The following is a 14,459-nucleotide window of genomic DNA, read 5'->3' as shown; positions in this document are numbered from 1 at the left end:
CTCTGTTCTTGTTCTAAGACAGGGAGTCTCACTCTTTGTAACCCTGACTGGTCTGGGTTTGGGTGTGCAGACAAAATTGGCCTTCTGCCTATCAGAGCTGAGATTACAGTGCGCACTGCTGCCATGGGCTATGCATTCTTGGCTGAATCAGGAGTGGAGTTAGGAGCTGGAAGACCAGTAGAATCTCAGTAACTAGTTTGTAGCTGGAGCCAGGAAACTGCCCCTTGGCATAGCACTAAGGAGTTTGAGTCTGCGACTTCACAGACTGACGTTAACTGGCAGCATGAGAGGGCCAGCCCTGAAGTCAGTTCCACTCCCCTGCCCCTGTCAAAGGAGCATCTAACACCGAGGAGCCTGGAAGGGGCTCCGGTGCTACAGAAGGCTTTGTCTGCTCATTTGTTTTGGTTAAGCACAATTTTCTGTAAGAGAACTCTGCTGCCATCTATTCTGAACACTAGTCACACCTTATTGTCTCCATAGGGAGAGTTCTTATCAAAATAAACTAGAAAATAAACAAATATATATAAACACTACTCGGTGTTAAGTTGAGATTTCTCCCACCTGTGGCAGTAATTCCTTAAAGCTGATTTAAACTGAAACTCCTCATGGCTGGAATGCATCTGAACAGTTCTACTGGTTATATAATGAACTGAAATGTCGTCAGGTCACTTAGTAAACAGCCACCTCTCCCAGTGTGCTCCCCAGCCGCTGCAAAGGGAGCCTGCCACAACTACTGTGACCCACCTTCTTCAAACGCTTGTGATTTAAGGATTGGGAAATGGCTCTGTGAGTACCACATGGGTTAGCGCCTTCAGAGCCTACTTAAAGAAATCAGGCACAGCGATTTTAACCCTAGCCCTTAGGAGACAGAGGCAGGTAGATAGCTGTGAGTTCAAGGCCAGCCTGGTCTACAGAGTGAGTTCCAGGACAGCCAGTGCTATACAGTGAGACCCTGTCTCAGAAAATAAGCAATTAAAAATAAATAAATTAAAAGTTAAAAAAGAAAGCCAGGCATGACAATGCCAGCACTGGAGGGTCAGAGACGAGATTCTTCAGGCTCCCTGAACCTATGTGGCTTAATCAGTGAGTTCTAAGTTCAGACAGAAGACCACATCTCAACAGATACAGCAGTTCAGAGCACTTGTTCTCTTCCAGAGCAGACGAGTTCAGCTCCCAGAACTCATGTCAAATGGCCTGATGCTCCTGTAGCTTCAGCTCCTCTAGCCCAGAGACAGACAGACAGACACACACACACACACACACACACACACACAGCATTCATTCACAGACCTACACATATACACTTAAGTAAAAAATAATAATAAAAACCATTAAGATGGACCACAGTTGATGAAGATACTAACCTGTGGCCTCCACGTGCGCGCACATATAAACATGTAATTACACCTACATACATAAATATATACATAACCGTGTGTGTGTGTTACACATCCACAAAACAGGAACACAGAGGAAAAAATACTTTTATTTGTACACCTGAATTGTGTAACAGACTAATTAAAAATTAAAAAAAGAAAGCCAGGCTTTATTATTCACAGACTAATAAAATTACCCAGAAGTGCATAATTTTTCATTGATTGTTCCTGTAAGTGCTACAGCTGATACCATTGCCATTTGGGAATTTACATTAAAGGTGCATATCCTCATTTTCTTTAAGGATTTGTTTCATGTATGTGAGTACACTGTCTTCAGGCACACCAGGAAGAGGGCATCAGATCCCATTACAGATGGTTGTGAACCACCATGTGATTGCTGGGATTTGAACTCAGAACCTCTGGAAGAGTAGACTGTGTCCTTAACCACTGAGCTCTCTCTCTAGCGTATATTCTCATCTTTAAAGCCATCCACATAAGCAGATTTTCCTCAAGAAGGAACAAAGGGACTTTAAAAGAGGAAGCATGGGATTGTCTACTCTTATCTTAGAGTTAGTCTAGACAGCCCAGGCGTGCTCACCTAGGGCTCCTTGGCCTGTGTAGTAAGTAGTGAGCCCTTGTCTCTAAAGTAAATACAAATGAGTCTATACATTCTCACCTTCAGTCTGTATCATAGGACATAGTGATAGATATCAGCTGAGTTCTGCCCAGAATCACTTTGTAGCCTAAACTCATACGTTTTCATTCTCGCTGTAATTTGCATTAATGAACATGTCTATGGATGGTTCCAGGTAGCACTTAGGTATTCTCCTGCCAACGGTCAAGATCTAGCAACATCTAAGTTCTGCCTGGCACCCGTGACCCTGAAACCTTGTGCTCAGCAGTTGACTTTGTGCTCATAGGTGGCGTGTGGTAAGGTGATTTATATAGCATTGTTTTAGCCCAGATCGTTCAGTTCAGTTACCCTGAGACCACAGTGGCAGTGAGTGACTAGCCATGGGCCGGAATTTGTTTTGAGATTGCCTATGATGATCAGAGTGGTCTCTGCTCACCATGTTCAGCATTTCACGTCAAGCTCCCTCAGCGTTTCAGATGAAGAACAGTACATTAAACAAGAAGGAAAAGGTTGTTGTCTACAGCAGATGCTCAGTCTCTCCATCCCCCTCTCACATAGTCAGGAATGGGATAGAAGTGGGACTATCTGGGGTTGGTAAACAATCTGCCTGTGAAGCAGCTTCTCTAACTGACGCCCTGACGACTCGAAAGAATTGAACTTCCTGGGGGGGGTGTTGGGGGGCTTAAGGCCAGGTGTGGTGGCACACATACCTTTAGTCCCACCATTTGGGAGGCAGAAGTAGGCAGCTGGGTCTCTGTGAGTCCCATGCCAGCTGGTCTGCAGCATGAGCTGGGGACAGCCAGGTCTCTGTTACACAGGCTGTAGGGCTCTGCAGTCCTGAGGCCCAGCCACCACACAGCTCTGTTTCGCTCCCTTGGTGGTTTGACCAGACTGTTCTGTTGAGCAGTATGCTCCGGTGCAGGCTGTGCAACGTTACTACCTTAGGCAGCCACACTGTGTGCTATGTTACTACCTTAGGCAGCCACACTGTGTGCTGCGTTACTACCTTAGGCAGCCACACTGTGTGCTACGTTACTACCTTAGGCAGCCACACTGAGTGCTACATTACTACCTTAGGCAGCCACACTGCGTGGCCCGTGTGCATAGCAGCTGCTCATGCTGATGCTGCCCAACAGCGCTCACTGCTGCCTCCGTGCTTGAGTAAGTCCTAATGCTGGGAAATATTTAGCCATGGAAGCCACGGACAGTAGTCCAAGCCTGTAACCTGTAATCTCAGCACTTGGATTGCCACCAGTATGAGGCCAACCTCAGCGTGCAACCTTGTCACGTCAATTACCATGATGGTGGTGGTGGTGATGATGATGATAAACTGTAGAGATCTCCCTAATGAACAGAAAATCTATGGGAAATTCATCAATTCTTAAATTAACTAAAGTGTTGATCACTTTTAAGATAGTCATGTCGTTGAAGGGCTTCCTGGAAATCTGTTCTCCCTGCACAGGGGCCAGTCATTTTCAGTTTTATGTTCCTCTAAGAAATGATGGCTATAGGACCAGCGTAAGTTACACCTGATGAGTGCAGACCAGAGGTGGCTTGGTCAGGTTTAGATAGTTTTCAAAGGCTCTGGGTGATGTGGGAACGCTTACCAGGTGGCGTATGACCTGTGTGTATGACAGAGCCTCTTCACTCACTTCTGTTTGGTGCACCATCGCCAGATGCTTAAAACACAAATTCCTAACTGGCATACATTTTCTAATCACGGCCTTGCCAAATCGCAGTAGTTTGGGACCCATATGTCATTGTGTGGAGTTTGTTTGCAGATCTTCGGACACCACTGATCATTTTCAGGTTTATAGCTGCACTTTGGCATTTCTGCTTAATTTTGTCTTCCCTCAGCTTTAGCCTTGATCCTCAGCTGAAAGTTTTATACTGTGCCAAACAGGGACCTGAAAGAGCCTAGCTCGCCAAGTGACCTTTGCACGGGTCCTCCGTGGATTTCTGTGGCTCTTCCCTCCAGTTCTCCTGAACCATCCGTGGAGATCCTTGAGTTTAACAAAGCTTTTGCAGTTCTCTGTTAATCTAGCCTTCATGTGTGAGCCCCAATGAGGCTGATTGGTAAAGATATACAGGTGATGCCCATCTGAGAGGTACACCCTGGAGCTACCGATAATAGTATTCTGTAATTAAAATGGTATTTCCATTTCAAGACCTGCTGTTTGCTTAACAAGTGCAGAGCAGCAAAAAAAAAAAAAAAAAAAAAAAAAAAAAAATGCATTCCAGCTGCCCCTCTAGAGCCTGCTGTAAGCATAGCTCACGGAGAGGCAGTCTGTGGAGTAGCTGCTCCCTTGGTGGGGATCTGGTTGCCCTGACTTATGGCCACATGTTCCCCCCCCCCCCCGAGTCTGAGCGGTCTCAAAGGTCTGTCCAGAATGCAGAGGTATTGGGTATAGTGATGATCAGCACCCTCTTGGCCCGGGAGAGAATGCCCCTAACATCTTGCTTATGTGGTGACATTTAGCTCGCCGCCTGCAGCTCAGCCCCTGGGAGAGCAGCGTGGTTAACAGACTTCTGACGCCCACACACTCGTTCCTGGCCAGAAGCAAAAGTGCGGCCGCCTTGTCTGGAGACACAGGTAAAGCCGTCCAGACGGAGCTCTGGTGAGGCAAAGCCCTCCTTTTGAAGCCTGTCTGCTCTCCCCACCTTCGTCTAACCCCGCCTCCATTCATCCTGGCACGTGCTTCTCTGTCTGCGTTGGCTTTATACTCTTGGCATTGTTTCCTCTTTATATCCACCCTAACATCTTACCTGGACACCAGATGCCAGGCAGACGGATGACATCCCTCACCTGATCAGATGGCCTCTGTCCATCTGTTAGAATACGAGAAGAAAATAAAAAAGTATCATTTAAACCTACTTTTCTTTCTATCCCATGTCAGCAAATGACCAAGGGTCTTGAATGTAATTTAATACCACTAAGCAGACTTGGAAATAAGTCATCACACTCCTCTGACTTAAGCATGTAGTTTTCTACCCTGGCAGCTTCCCCCTCCAGAGCCAGGCTTCCCTATATAACCTGGAACCTAATAAGGTCTGAAGCGCTGAGGTTACTTGAAATACATGCATTTGTTACATTCACCGAAAACATAAAACATACCTAATCTTAGCTGTTACATTGAAACTTTTTCAATGTCAAATGTACCTGAATGAACCAACGGAGTAAACTGAAAGTAACTGTATGTATCCAGCTGGTAAGGCTTTGAGTGACATCTCTGTATTGATGTCACGGTTGGATTTCCCAGCTCTCTCGGGGCACAGTTGGCCTGTCTGTCTGTGGAAGCACCATAGCCACCCCTCACTCTGCACTTAGAAAACCACCCTCTTTGAAAGGTTCCCTTTTAAAAGGCCTTGTTTCTTCATGCTCATTACTCGGCTGCACAAACAAACCTCTCGGTAGTTTTATGGACTTCCCTCTGTGGTACCCAGGCGTGAGGCAGTCGAGGTCACGGCATCTTCAACACCTCTCTCTCTCTCTGGAGATGAGCAGCACAGCAGTAAGTGCTGACCCCAGGCCCCTTAGAGAATTTTAAGGTGCTCACCTGTCCCTCTCAGCACGTCATCTGGGATTTTTCTGAAGGAAAAAGTACCGTTTTCTGTCGAGAACTTCATACTTCTTCGCAAGTGATAAGAGCAGTCTTCTGCGTGTTGAATCCTCCAAGCTGCTTGTCCACCCTGTCTTGTGGATACTTCGACGTGGCCATCACACACCTGACTCCTGTGATGTGTGTTGTCTTGTTCCAAAGCTAGGAACATGTCTTTCTCTGCTGTTTCTCTGCTTTGACCTTTGTCCTTCCCACACCATTTATTCGCTGCCCTTCCTTTCCTTCACCGTCTGCCATCCCTTCCCTGTTGTGCTTAGTTGGGGTACAACTGAGGCTAATGAAAAACTGCACATAGAGTTTGAGTCTGCGCTGCATTCTCTGGGTTATTGCTACCTATTCCGTTGGCATGGCTTATATTTAATGAGATTAAAGACTCCTGGTTTTTATAAAGATTTCCAAGTGGACTTACTAATGTAAATGCATCTTAGTTGTCTTTCAGGACATATGCTATCTATATTTTTCGGGGTACCTTCTGAATTATTAGTTTCTCTTTAGTTTTCTTTCTTTCTTCCTCTTATTCCCAATTGCCACTGGCAGAAGAGGGACCTGTATCCATAGCCAAGATTACAATAGCAGTTAAGACCCTTGCCCCTTAAGGTGCTCAGAGATTGCAGGATCCTTCCCCACCCACCACAGCCCCGAGCAAGCAGTAGGGCTCTGAGTGTCCCATCACCACTGTGGGGTCATTGCTTGCCATGGTCCCCCCGAGCCTGCAGAACGTGTGTGTGAGTATCAGAGGTCAGGGTTAGGCAAGTCGGAACGCACAAATCAGATGTGTGCATCCGGCCTTTGATAAACGTTAGCATTCTACCCTGCCATTCTATTCTGAGCCCATCATTCAAGCTGCATCGTCGACGGCCAGGAGTGGCGAGGGACTTCTCATTCTCTTTAGTTAAACTATGCGGACACAGAGTGTGCGACAGGGGTGGAGGACACACGGACGTCACTGTTACTGTTTCTTCAGAAGAATGGCGTTCGGTTTGTAAGTTTCAGGTTTTTGATGCTAGATGTTCAAAATTTAGTACCTTTGAAGTTTTTAATGTTTATTTCAGCCAGAAAGTGGTTTCGGAAGAATTAAAGCTGAGGATTTTTAAATAGAGATAAGGATATTCTTAAACTAGATACTGAGGCACACACCTTTAATCCCAGTACCCAGGAAGCAGAGGCAGGTAGAGAGTTCACAATCCTGGTTTTCACAGCAAATTCCAGTGTAGCCAGGGCCACAGAGTGAGAAGAGGATGTCTGTACTTAATGCTTTTCTCAGCACCGCAATAAAGAATAAATTAGATTGCATCCAGGATGGTCTCAGAAATATTTATTATTCACTTTGCACTAAAGGAAAATGAAATCATATTTCTATCTCCTTCCATTCTCGGTGTGAGCCTTGGTCTCAGAGCGGGCCTGCTTTCCAGGGCTCCTTGGTCTTTAGGCAAGATTAATGGCCTCTGGCTTTGCCTGGACACTATGCACCACTTTTCCTGATTATTAACTTGCAGGGTACGGCTTCTGTCGTATATTTGATTAACTTTGAAGAGTTTTGCATTCATGAACCATTTCCTTGTCTGGGAAGTGAAAGCACCTTGTTTGAAACTTAAGGGAAAGACTTAATTTCCAATTATTTCCCTTAGTGGTCACCACTAGTAAAGATAAGAGACCCTCCTACCTCAAAGTACAAATCTACCGTCCATCATTAAAGACCAGAAGAAAAATTCTGCATCCACTCCCATGTCTTTATAAGGAGGCCAGAGGAAGCATCAGGGTTTGACTTCACTGTAAAGAAGCCACTCCCATGTCCTTATAGGGAGAGCAGAGGAAGCAGCAGGGTTTGGCTTCACTGTAAAGAAGCCACTCCCATGTCCTTAGAAGGAGAGCAGAGAAAGCAGCAGGGTTTGGTTTCACTGTAAAGAAGCCACTCCCATGTCCTTAGAAGGAGAGCAGAGGAAGCAGCAGGGTTTGGCTTCACTGTAAAGAAGCCACTCCCATGTCCTTATAAGGAGGCCAGAGGAAGCAGCAGGGTTTGGCTTCACTGTAAAGAAGGGTATTTTATTCAGACATAAGCTTCCTTCCTCTTGACTATGAGCCAGAGATCCCTGTGGATATTTGGTGAGACTGTTACTTACGCATTTGGAGATGGGGTGCAGCTCAGCCAAGGTCCCAGATTCCATCCCCAGCAGAGAGACCCCAGAGAGATACAAGCTGATGCAGCTGTCTGTAAATAACAGATTTTTTTAATTTATGATTTTAAAAGTCAAGATTGCCATAAACTTAGTGATTTTTGAGTTTTTATTAGTACTTTTAAGTTTGCCCACATAGGGCTGAAGAGATGGCTCAGAGGTTTAGAGCACTGTCTGCTCTTACAGAGGTCCTGAGTTCAATTCACAGCAACCACATGGTAGTTCATAACCATGTATAGTGAGATCCGGTGCCCTCTTCTGGCCCTACAGGCGTACATGCAGGCAAAATGCTATAGACATAATAAATCTTTTAAAAAAAATTACCTACATAAAAGTTTCTTTAAAGGCTTGCCTCAGAGTTGGGTGTGGTAGTGCACACTCATAATCCCAGTCTTCCTCCAGATGCTGAGGTGGGGGAATTGCCACATCATGGTCAGCCCTGGTCTACAGAATGAGTTCAAGACTAGCCTGAGCTATGCAAACTTGCTTATAAAAGTTCAGAACTGCTACAGGAACCAGAATTGCATAAAGTAATCTTACCACCTCTCACAGGCACATGCAACTGTTTCCTTCATCATATTTTTATGGAAAACCAAGATTATTTTTTTTAATGAGATCTGAAATTCTGGCACCCATGCAATGTTAAATAAATTTCCTTAAACCCGTTGTTGTGCAGTGACTTGAGAATATGTCAGTGTTCCTTTGAAGATGGGTGGTCTGAGACTCAAAGCTCTGTCCTTAGTGAGACTGTCATCGCTCCCTGAGACCCAGCCACAGTGGTAGTCCTAACACAACTGATGTTCTTCTCGCCATTTTAAATAATTACAACCTGTCTCCCTATATTTTCTATTGCTTGGCTTTGTGGGGGGCAGAAGTCTACATCTGCTTGCCTTCAAACAAAGCAGGGATCCTTTCCAGCTGTTTTTAAGCTGTCCCCGAAACATGTGGTAAGACTTGGTCAGTGGATGCATTATATATCGGCTGCCTCTCCCCACTGGCTCCTAAGCTTGGCTCTTGAGACAGTCATAGGCCTTACTTGCCTGCTCACGTGCTTCTTGGTTCTACCTTTAGTTCTGTTGTAGAGGTGATTAGGAAAGATCTGTCCATAAGCCAGTCTTCATTTGAAAAGGGCATCACGGATACAGTGTTTTCTCAAAACCATTGATCTGTAATCACACAAGGCCGAGACTGTCCACAATCAGTTTCTATGTCATAAACAAGTCTTTAGTCATAACTGAAACCAACAAGTAGTATTACATTCCAGGTCTGTCGGCCGGCATTTACAAGTTTGCAGGTTTAAGATCTCTGGCTGGGCGCTTTAGGTAATAACATCTTCTCCCCACTTTTCTTTCTGTCCTCGCCTGCTCCTCTGGCTCTCTTCACTTGCTCTGCTGCTCTGGCTCTCTTGTGTGTAAAACCAATCACCTGCGCTCTAGTTATCCCCATTTGTCCTCGTTCAGCATCTTGCAGCCCCATCATCATGCCCTTCAAAGCTGCACACTCTAGAAACCCAGTGGACCGACCAAAACTCTTTGTAACACCACCTGAGGGCTCAGCTCGAAGAAGGACCATTCACGGCACAGCGGTGAGTAGTGTCTGGAGAAGCCGGTGTGTGGGAACCAGTGGTGTCTCTGCAGAGTGGGCTCTGCCCTAAGGTGGACGCTGGGTACAAGGTCAGGTGACTGCTCTACCCCACCCCACCCATTGTAAACCCAGCTGGCTGTGTGCTCCCGCCTCTCACGGCCTCTCACCTGGGGGTTTTGCTCTTGCTAAACATTTGAAACTGTTCACTCAAGCACAAATGAGCAGCAGGCCTATTCCGCTGGCACCTTTATTACAAATAAGTAGTAGGAAATACTTTCAAGTTCAGAAACTAGGTTGCCTTTGAAGGAAAATAGACCCAGCTTGCTGCCCTGACCTTTTTACCCCAACCATAAAGCTGGCCAAACTCTGAAGGTGGTTCATACTCAACCAAGTATATTTGCCACAGCCCATGTTTAAAATACAGTGAAGGATTTGGAAGCAATTTTTATTCGGTAGGTCCTCTCTTGAGCTATATACCCCAAGTGTTTAAAGTGAAGGGGAGATAGTATTTGTACCCTGATCATGCTGTAGATGCAGCGAGGTCATTTGTGTGTCTCTTAGAATCCTTCATCCTTTAAACTGTGGGCTTCTGTGCTGTGTTTGGAAGATGCAGACACTTGTTCCGTGGCTTTGAACCCTGGACTTCAGTTATGATGTTCCCATTTCAACACGTCTATGCTTGCCTGGCAGGGATGGTAATGTGACCCTGGTTGTAGAAGCTAGAGCCTTAAAAACAAAGTTGTACCAGAAAGAGCAATGCTGTGCCTAAAGCTGATGTCTGCTTTCAAAGGTTTTGCAAAAAGTGACCATGTGCACTTGGGTGCATGCGCAGCAGGGGAAAGTAAGGTAGAAGGATGACTGTAGCCAAGAGAAAGCCTGTCATCCTTTGAGCTTTGGTTGTTCTATTGATGCCTTCCTGTGTGTGACCAGCGAGACTTTCCATTGCGATCAAGTATCTAGAAAGATAATGTTAGATCTGTACTGTGGAGAGTAGCTAGATGAACTGAAGATTTAACTTTTTTAAAGTGCGTACAGGCTGGGGATGTGGCTCAGTGCACAAAGTGCTTGATGTGTAAGAGTGAGGAGTTCAGCCATGAACATCAAAGACAAGTGTGGGCTCATGGCTGTGACTTCAGCATTGGCGTGTAGACAGGCTTGGTGGCCTACAACTTCCATCCATGCATAGACACAGCACACACATGTATACATGCACACCCAAGACTGGCCCTGTCTAATCATAGGATTCCAGTTTCTTCACACCCACACTCGCAGTTTTCTGCATTTGTTTTTGTAATGGGCAGTTCAGTAAACAAGAGATATCTCATGATTTTAATGTGCATCCCAGTAGCATGGCACAGTTTTTCATAGACTATGGCAGTTGGTAAAAGTGTTTGGAGAGATGTTTACTAAGGGCTTTTGTGTCTGTACCTTTGTGTTGCTGATGATCCAGTCTGGGCCTTGCACTCGCAAGTGCTTTTACACTGAACCTGTCACCAGCCCAGGAAGGTTTTATGTCAGATAACAAATTGTCGGAGTTATGTGTTTATTCTAGTTAATGGCTCCCGGCCAGATAGGCATAGGTTTCCTGTTCAGTCTTTTGTGGCTTTTGACCTGTAGAAATTTTTGTTTGAGGTTCATGTGTCTGTTTTGTTGAGGTATCATGTGCTCTGGGTCTATAAATTAGCAGCAGGTCCCATGATAGGAAGCTTTTCTGGATGTTAGCCCCTTTACTGCCCGTTTGTTGTGTACTGGCTACCGTGTGACTGTGCTTCTTCCTCGGTACCGTGTGCTGAGGCCGCCCTTCCCTTGCTGGCTGGTCCCAGACTCTACAGTTTCTAGACTTCGTTCTATTGGACTGGCCTGCAGGCCTGCGTCTACGTGCTGGGACCGTGCTGGTTGAACTGTTACTGCTTTAAAATAGATTTTAAGAGTGGGAACTCTGAGTGGTCCAGTTGGTTCTTTTTCAGCCCCTGTAAAGTCCCTGCATGTTGGTGGGCAGCCGGTTGACTTGCAGCTCTTGTGTGCTCTCAGTGCCGACGAAAAGGTTTAGAGGAAAGGCGACTGTAGCAGCTGCTACCTATTAACTCACACCAGGGTGGGAACCACAAGAGCGCTGTATGTGCGGTGCCCGGACAGGTGGCTGGATGTACGAGACGGACGGAGGCCTGATGTGGGCTCTCACAGCCATCACCAGTTCACTGTCACCTTGATGAAGAAGGAAACCCAGTTAGGCCCAGGTGCCTCACATTGTGCTTCTCTTCCCGACTTTCCTACTCTGCTGTCCTTGATCTTATCTAAGCCACGACAAATATTTTTACAAGCTACAAGTGGTGGCACACACCTTTAATCCCAACACTTGTGAGACAGAGGTAGGTGGATCTCTGAGTTCAAGGCCACCCTCTAGCTAGAGACCCTGTCTACACACACACACACACACACACACACACACACACTCACACATATATACACACACACACAATCACACACACACACTCACATACACACACACACATACATACACACATACATACATATTTGCTGGCAAGCATGATGATCCCACTCCCATCCCCAGAGCCTACGTGCTAGAGGGAGAAAAACAAATCTGACTTTCACAAGTTGTCCTTTGACTCAACACAGCCATACACTCACAAAGGAATAAACAAATAATGAAATAAATAAATGTATGTTTTAAAACATTTTTAAAGCAATAAAAAAGGATTTACTTTGGTACTTTAGTATCTCTCTTAGGAAGAAAGGCAGGCTCTCCACCCTAGTTCTCCCGAGGCATAGGAACTTCTCTGTATACCTCTCAGGAGGGAACCCATCTATCTGGTGGCTGCAGCTTATATCACACAGAGGCGGCCCCTGTTCTTCAAGGTCCTACTTGCGTTTGAAGAGCCAGGTGGGGCAGAGGGTGGCCATGCAGCTGGATGGGTACAGACCTGGCCCCACACCATGGAAAGATCCCCTTTGCCCCCAGCACTTCTGTGGTAGGAACTCTGCAAAGACCGTGGAGACATTAGGTGTTTCCTCCACTTGAACCCAGTCAGCCAGTACTGCTCCAGAAGCTGGGAGAAGCAACTTGAGAGAAGGAGGGAGCACCATGGTTGTTCACTGGCAGCCCTGCTAAGTGCTGTCTGCCTGTCCCTTGTTCCCTTGTACTGAATTAAGCAGAGGTGCCTGGCCAGCCTCCCTGCCACCCATAACAGGTCAGAGACTCAGATCTTTCTAATTTCTCTTTTTCTGGCCTCTGTTCCCTCCTCACTCCTTCTCCCCCTCCTGAGACCCCTCCCCCCACTTGAGATTCTTCAGACACCCAGGTTTCCTCTTGCTCCTTTCCCCTCCCTCCCCACCCTTCCCTATTGACCTCTTCATACCTTCAGCCAGATCTCCGGCTGAGCACGCTAGGGAGCCGGGGGGGGGGGGGGGGGGGGGGGGGGGGGGGGCTGGTGTCTCTGCCACTGTTGGAACCCTTTCTAGGAAAGAATAACCTACCCTTCCTTACCCTAGCCCCACTTTCCTTGGGGAGAAGAGGGACCCTTGTGTAAGGACTTGTCTACAAAAGCCACATAAAAGGGGACCATGTGTCTGAAATAACAGACATTTAAACAGGTGACTGAGCGATGACATTTTCCAAAGCAGAAGAAAACTGCTAAAGAATAGAAAGATAGAAAATGCGCCTCAAGGTTTTTTTAAATGGGGCTGGTAGTGTGGCTCAGTGGTAGTGCACTTGCCTTGTATGATGCCTGGGGTTTAATCCTCAGTTATGCAAAAAGAAAAATTACAAAATTTAAAACAAAAGGAACAGATGTGTGAGACAAGGTAAAGTAATTCCCAGTAATGTGAGACAGAAAGCATAGACGCTTTTTTAAAATGTACACCTTTTTTGTCATTTATTTATTGTTTTGAGATTATAATTACATCACTTCCCCTTCCCTTTACTTCCTTCAAACCCTTTTTGATAAAACAGATGAAAGCATCCATCACATCTGCTTTATTCGTGTCATCTGTGGTGACCCGATTATCTCCTGTTCAGTTGCTAGCTGACAGGGGCCTCGGCCTGCAGTGGATCACTGTGACATCGTTTAGAAATTGTCGTACATTCTTAAAACCACTAGATGCTCTGTAGTTTGTCGTTGGATATCATTAAGATAAAAATGCTAATTAGTGAGTTTCTCTGAATCCAGAGCCATAAGAGAGAGCGAGAAAGAGAACACATCCCCTTCCACGTGTCCCCTGGCCGCAGGACTCTGTCTCCATCTAATCTCAAAGCAAGATCACCAGCTCCGGCCCGCCTTTGGTGAGTGTGGTGGAAGAGGTGGATGGCAGTGTCCACATCGGAGAATTAGCTTCCGTCCTCACCCTTTGCCTTTGACTTGGGGGACAGCAAGCTAACTTTTAGCAAAAGGAGAAAAAGGCTCCTTTTCTGCATTTACCACAAACAGAGAAATGCTCTTCCCTGAATGTCTGCTTGGCTTTACACGTGTGGGTATTCTGGGTTCCGGTAAGTTCCGGTTCTGACACGATTGTCTTTCTTCTGTGGCCCAGGCTCCCATCCAAGTCCATGCCTCACCTGCCTGGTGCACCCCGACCCTCATCCTCCTTGCCCCCTGGCTCAGTCAAAGCTGCGTCCTCTCAGGCCCACTCCTCATCTCCTGGCAACATGCGCCCTGTCAAGAGAGAAGCGAAAGTGGAGCCTGAGAAAAAAGACCCCGAGAAGAAAGTAACCAACGAGCCCACAGTAAAGGGCAGGGTGCCACTGGTGAAGGTAGAGGAGGTCACGGTTGAAGAGGGGACACCCATGAAGCCACCTGAGCCTGGTAAGAATGGACCGGCTGGTGCTCTCTGTCTCTCTGTGCTTGCCCTGTTCATGCATGGTTCTGTTTAACTCCTTGTCCACTGCTGGGGATTAGACACTCATGTTCTCGCTCTTTTTCTCTCCTCCCCTTCTCTTTCCCAGACCACTCTGTTATGAATGCACTGTGTGGCCAAGGATGACAGGCGTATGTCTCAGGCCTGGTTTGATGGCACCATGTGGCCCTTGGTGCTAGACTTGATTACGCATGCCAGG

At 46.4% G+C, this 14,459-nt stretch overlaps 1 protein-coding gene across 1 annotated transcript in view; it reads left to right on the top strand.

Annotated features, from left to right (window-relative positions):
• Nucleotides 1-14,459, top strand: part of MAP7 (microtubule associated protein 7) — a 115,457-nt gene that overhangs the window by 89,085 nt on the left and 11,913 nt on the right. The window contains exons 8-11 of the mRNA XM_080941696.1: nucleotides 4,490-4,603; nucleotides 9,265-9,389; nucleotides 13,576-13,688; nucleotides 13,937-14,208. Of these exons, the coding sequence (XP_080797822.1) occupies nucleotides 4,490-4,603; nucleotides 9,265-9,389; nucleotides 13,576-13,688; nucleotides 13,937-14,208 (624 nt within the window). The remainder of the gene's footprint in view (nucleotides 1-4,489; nucleotides 4,604-9,264; nucleotides 9,390-13,575; nucleotides 13,689-13,936; nucleotides 14,209-14,459) is intronic.

Source organism: Micromys minutus (assembly GCF_963924665.1).
Source record: "Micromys minutus genome assembly, chromosome: 30".
Lineage (NCBI taxonomy): Eukaryota > Metazoa > Chordata > Mammalia > Rodentia > Muridae > Micromys > Micromys minutus.
This window is presented reverse-complemented; position numbering and strand designations above follow the sequence as displayed.